Source organism: Lepisma saccharinum, chromosome 3, assembly GCF_977018435.1.
Source record: "Lepisma saccharinum chromosome 3, izLepSacc3.1, whole genome shotgun sequence".
In the NCBI taxonomy this organism is placed as follows: domain Eukaryota; kingdom Metazoa; phylum Arthropoda; class Insecta; order Zygentoma; family Lepismatidae; genus Lepisma; species Lepisma saccharinum.
Window position 1 is genome coordinate 85,758,187 of NC_139231.1, and position 6,581 is coordinate 85,764,767.

The window sequence follows — 6,581 nt, forward strand, 5'->3', positions numbered from 1 at the left end:
CCACTGTCTGCAGTTTCACGAACTAAGACCTTTTCCGAGTATTGTTACACTTTTCTGTCGCAAGCTATAGCTTTGACATATTTATGTCATTCACTCTATCTGTTTTCCAGAACATAATCTCTGGAGGATGAGGATGAGGTTAACCACTGCCCTTTGGATACTAGTGCGGTGCAACTGCCAGTCTGTTTAATCAATAAAAACGCTCAACTCACAAATGTACTAGTTTATTTAATGTGGTAAAAAAAAAAAGAGAACACGGGGATTTGCTTAGTGGTGTAATGAGGTAAGTAAGTTACAAATGAAAAGTTCCAGTGTCGGTTGCTTCACCGCAAAGTAAAAGACTTCATTTGCTCCGTCTTTCTGCCTTTCTGCGCATGCGCAGAATGGATAGACAAGCTGGTATTTTGTACAAATGTTAATAAACTAATACTTTTTTTGTACAATAATAATGATCCTTTGTAAATAAAATAAATAAAAGATCACTGGGGGAAAGGATCGTCGCCTGAGATCAACATCCGTGGAGACTGGCGCTGGCTGTAATACTGGCAGGTGGGGATCGCGCAGGAGGTTAGACGCAGTTGCTTTCGAAGCATTCGAGCGTTGGGAGAAAGCAGCCGCTGCACTTGCCGCAGGAGCAGTACATGCCGTTTCCGCATATCCCTCTGATGTTCCAACGTCCACCGCAACTCTCTCCTGGGCCCTGGAAGCAAGCAAGATTAGTTTATTTATTTGCACAGTGGGGTGCACAAATACTACTCGGTAAATTGTCCATGACTTTTTTCATGAATTTTTCTCTTGTTTCCTGCATGTTTTTAAGGAATGGATTTTTACGTCTGCTGGTGCAGAGGTTGTCAGAATCTTGTTTAGCATTCTCTTTTCAGTTCTCGAATCTCTCATTGCGTAAAACAAAGAGAATAAATATGGTCATGGACAATTTGCTTGGTAAAACATTTACATAACACTCTACAATAGGGGTGTGTCGCCATTTAGTGGTAAATAGGAGATCGACGTTGATATTTTGCGTTGCATGAAATACATGTCTAGGAAAAGAGCGGGGGGGGGGGGGGTATGGCCTATTTAGTAGTAATTGCCATATTGTGTCATCTCTAAACTGTAACTAAAATACAGTACTTTGTCTACATAACACTATTTTGATACTTGTACACAATTATGATGTGGATCCAAAGCACATACAAAGTTCACATGGGCACGAAGCATCAATACAAAAGAAACTGAAAGGCATTCAACGCCAAAAATATCAGGTTATGAACATGAAAAAAAAATCAACCACAGACGACATACACACGATAATTGAGAAATACAAAGAACTAAAACGAAAATATAACTAGTATAGATATGACCACAGGATGACCTTTCAGTTCACACATTCTCACATGCCATTCCCAGTTTACATTCGGTGATACCCAACTCATGTTATGTTCGGTTGTCTTCACTCACCTTTGCGCAAACCTGTTGCTTGCAATGGTCTGTGACGACGCCATATTGGCAGTCCTCAATGTCCTCACATATGCCGTTGGGGCATGGGGTGCATCGGGGAAAGGCCACTGTGCTGTAGGAATAGAAGGAGACATGCTTCAATGCAAAGACATTCTAAGAGGTTCCAATGGAAGTATATATACTTAATTTAATACAATGGAGAAGGTTAGGTTGAGCTAGACTGAATTCAATTAAGTTACGTTGATTTAGATTACGTTATTCTACAAGTAGTTTTAAGTTCGGCTAAATTGTGTTAGTCAAGTTTGGTAAGTTACGCTAGTCACATAATGTTTTATTTCAGTTTTTTTACTATGCAAAATTGGTGTAAAGTATGGAATTTACAGTAGAATGAGTGACTGTAGATAATCCTGAATAGCACACTAAAAGCCTCCAAAAACCTTGCATCTGAGTTCACCAAATATAGCAAATTCAATATGGCGGCCAGTGAACTACCCTCGATGTTACATGTATATTGTGATATCAATAAATCTACAAACTTCAAACCAGCGGTAATAAAAAAAAAAAACCTTCACAGAACCTAATAGTAATAACAAATGATTTTTTTTCAGAGTTCGTTGTAGAAGTAAATGTGTTAGCTCGCAAAATACACATATAATGCTGTACAGTCTCAAATACTGCAACTATGCACCATAGGAAAAGAAAGTTATTAAAAAAAAGAAAGAACATATCCTTGTGAGCAGTTTGCAAGTTATACTTAAATAAAAATAAATACATTATTATCTCTCACTCCATGGCAGTCACGGAGTAAAATATAAATATAATGAACAATCATAATTGAGTCAATTGTATACTATAATTACATTTTCTTTCTTCGTGCAACAGCCTTTTGGGGTCCAGGGTCTGCTAAGCGGCTTTTGATCGGGTGACTAGGGATCACAGCATCGAGTCGCATCACCGCCGTTTTCTGAATTTCGCAACCAGTCTCTGTTACTATGGCTTTCAAGTAATTCCCCAATATACTCATGATGCTGGGTCAACATCAAAATTTTGGAGCTCCCTCCGGGGATTGAACCAAATACGAGAGTGCTACGCGTGAACACAATTATCAAAATTTGTCTAAAATGTTGATAATAATTGTGTTACGCTTGCTTTCAATCCTGGAGATAGGCGTAAAGGAGGGGCAAGAGAGAGAGACACACCCAGTCATCCAATTATAGGTGACAATGTGGTGATATTTTACTTCTAATATTTAGGGGTATGGTAATGATACTGTCCCAACAAAGTATTATCTCCCACGCACTTCCTTGCTGCCGACGTTACTTGTTTGATATGTACTCGTCATTTGTCTTACGCATGACTATTTCTTCGATTGCCTGTAGGTGGAAAAAAGTGCTCACCTATTGATGAGAAGGGTAGCGGCGCAGGCGACGACGACCAGCACGACCACGGCCTTCATGATGCGGCGGAGATTGGGAGGAGATCTGAAAACAAAAAAGAAACATACTTTTTAAGATCAGCTTACACTATGCATACATTACCAACCACCCAGAAAAGTTTAGATTAATGACAATATCTGCTTTTTTTTCCTTCAACGTAAGCGTTTTAGGCTATATATTTGGCATGTATTTCACATTCCACCCTCCGAACACAATAGGCTACATTTCATCTGATAGAATTGTCAATTGTTTAATAAATATTTCAAGATTAATTGTATGCCGATAAATTTTGTGGCCTTTCATTGTATAAAGGTAAGAAAATATCGTAAATTATCGAGAGAAAAAAATACAGAATATTGAAACAAAAACACTAAATGTGTTTTAGAAGATTATTCTTAACAGTGTGTTAAAGTAGTCATGTTCGTACAAAAATGAATAGTATTTATTTTAAATCATTTACTCATGGAACTTAATAAAGACACAATCTACAATTTTACATCGGATCGAAACCATAAATATTTATTTACAACGCAATAATCGTAAAACCTGTCACCATGAACTAGAAAAGTCATTCTTTATTTTAGCTTATAAGTGACATGTATATCTTGCTAATGTGAGGCATGGAACATTATTAAAGACGTCTAGGACCCTTTTCGAAATGGAGTCAAAATCTAAAAAGTTTTTTCTTTAAGGGGAATTCGTTATGGCATGCTTACGTATCATCAGAAGACAGGAATGTTTGAGGAAAATGGGGTAGAAGGGATCAAAAGAAGTGATAGAGAATGAGAGAGAGGAAAAGGGGGAGAAAATTAAAGAAGACAGACCGAGAAGAGGGGGAAAAGAAGTGAAAGAGGGAGAGAAATAAAGAAGATACAGAAAAAGACAGACAGAGAGGGAGAGAGACTAAGCAAAATAAAATAAGCGAAAGAAATAGAGAGAGAGAGAGAGAGAGAGAGAGAGAGAGAGAGAGAGTCTTTAGACTTTAGAGGAGGCTTAGTGAATCTTTGGACGAGCCACTGATACCGTTATAATGCAGTAAAGTCAATCTTTAATGGTTCTTTTGCATTAGAGGAACAAAAATCACGCGAACGAATAACATCAAACTACGGATATGAAAGATTTGAGAATAACACCATCGCGAAGTATGAACATGGGAGAGAAATAATATAAATAAAAATTGTCTACTAGAGTAGACAATTGGAGAGAAAACAGAAAAAATCACCAAGAAGATAGGAAAGATAAAGAGAGAGTACGGCTGAGAAGACAAGACGGTTAAGAAAACTCAGAAAGGAGTTACAAATTCAAGAGAGGAGGGAAAAATAAATAGACAATTCTTCCTTATCCCAGAGGAGGCTTAGTGAATCCCGTTGACCCTCGCTCGAAACCGCCATTGGACGAGCCACTGATACCGTCATAATGCAGTAAAGTCAATCTTTAATGGTTCTTTTGCATTAGAGGAACAAAAATCACGCGAACGAATAACATCAAACTACGGATATGAAAGATGTGAGAATAACACCATCGCGAAGTATGAACATGGGAGAGAAATAATATAAATAAAAATTCAGAATTGCTGATAATGCAGAAATCATACATATAACATTACAGCATGAAACTATAAATTAAGGAAATTGCGTATATAAAAAAAGAGTAAAGACCCACATGAAAATAAAAGTAAGAGTAAAAATGAAAAAAAGGGAAAAACATGTAGAGAAGATTAACGAATGAAACAATACTTATGTGGAGTACAAAACGTCATGGAGAACAGCAGAAATGGGAGTTAAAATACCAAGAGGCAGTTGAGAGCAAAGTAAGTATATAATATAGTTGACGTTGAGAGAGCGCCCCCGCGCGCGAGAGAGAGAGATGGAAGGAGGGAGAGAGAGAAAAGAAGTCAGTGGAATGGAATAAAATTGCTAGATGTGGAATAGGAGCGGAAGGCACAGCACACGAAGGAAAGAAAGAAACGGAGAGTTGAGCACGAAGAAGTAAAGCTGGTGGTAACTAAAACAATACAGAAAAAACAAAAGTGAAGTAAAAAAAGCAAGGAAACAGTCTCGAGAGAAAATGAATTGGAAAATGAGAAAAATGCAGGGATGGAGTACCTCAGGGGTCTAACCTTGGGCCACTTCTTTTCACATTACTTATTAACGATTTGCCTGATTCATTTAAAAAATTCACACAAATTGCTTTTCGCAGATGACCTGAAATTCTACAGGAAAATAAGCAAACAAGATGATAGTGTTCAACTTCAAAATGATATTACAAATTTAGAAACGTGGACAATAAACAATGATTTAACACTAAATATCAATAAATGCCATTTTGTATCATATACTCGAAAGAAAAACCCAGTTGAATTTCAGTATCAAATATACAACCATAATCTAGCAAGAAATATTTTAGTCAAGGATTTAGGGGTTATTTTTTATTCAAATCTTACTTTTAATAAACACGTAGAACAAATAATTAGTGAAGCGTTCAAGAGCCTTGGGTTCATTCTTAGAATGGGGAGGGATTTCAAGAGTATAGACACACTAAAAGTTTTGCATTATTCGTATGTAAGACCAAAACTCGAATATGCATCTGTTATATGGAATACAGACACAGCAAAGTACAGTGAAGCAATTGAAAGAGTCCAATCACGATTTCTTAGATTTTTAAAATACAAATTTCAGAAAGTTTACCCCACATTTGAACACTACGACAACCTAATATATGAAAGTCGGTTTACAAAGCTGTGTCATAGAAGAACGTTACAGGAAATTGTATTCTTGTGGAAGTCGTTAAATAACGAAGTAGATGCTGAACATCTACTCTGCCAGATAAATTTTCGAATCCCGTCGTCGAAAACTAGTCAAGAACGAAGTTTTTCTTATAAAGAAGGCTAGATCGGAAATTAAAAAGAAATCTCCATTGTGGAGAATGTGCACCAGTTACAATAAATTGCTAATCAAGAATAACACCATTGACATCTTTTCTATGAACCTAAGGGACCTCAGTAAAGCCACTATTAATACAATAACCTAAGCTTAAACACATAATTTCCTAATGAAATGATATGTGATCAAGTGTGTGTGTGTATATATATAGGAAATAATTTTAAATGTATTTTATGTAGGTGTGTGTGTATATATATATATATATATATATATATATATATATATATTACAGAAATATATGTAATTGTATTCACTATGTATACTTCACGTGGGCTCTGTAATTAGGTATGTACCTGTTGAGTTCGATAAATAAATAAATAAATAAATAAAAGGATAAGACGAAAAATCAATGATTTAACAAAAAATATATAATGGTAAAACTTTAAGATCCTAAAATTTTCTTTCTTTTTACCTCCCCACTTCACTGTCCGTTGAACATCCTGCAGTAGATCCCTGAAGTATCACCAGCTCCGTCATGGTGCCACCCGCTGCCACAGAAATGACCGAGGAGGTCTCGCACGCATCTAGAATTCCCCCCAACCGCGCTGTTCTGTAAATATCGGCTCTTATCTTCGGCTTCCCAGAAAAGCCGTCAACAGCCAAAGATTATCAGAGCCCCTTTAGTTTTTCCTTATACTGCCAGCCTGAGATTCAATTGCTTTATAATTCACCCTTAATTCCTTCAGGTCACCTCTTGGTTGTTTCAGAAATAACTGGAACGTTCCACGACAACAAAAACCTAACA

The 6,581-nt window shown here is 36.7% G+C and overlaps 1 protein-coding gene across 1 annotated transcript; it reads right to left on the reverse strand.

Annotated features, from left to right (window-relative positions):
- Window positions 1–244: 244 nt before the first annotated feature.
- Window positions 245–6,348, reverse strand: LOC145985210 (neuroparsin-A-like). The gene is made up of 4 exons (XM_083118953.1): window positions 6,249–6,348; window positions 2,856–2,939; window positions 1,459–1,570; window positions 245–700 (listed from the first exon to the last, which is right to left on the reverse strand). The coding sequence occupies exons 1-4, from the start codon at window positions 6,311–6,313 to the stop codon at window positions 569–571; spliced, it is 393 nt and encodes a 130-aa protein (XP_082975079.1). The 5' UTR covers window positions 6,314–6,348; the 3' UTR covers window positions 245–568.
- Window positions 6,349–6,581: the final 233 nt, after the last annotated feature.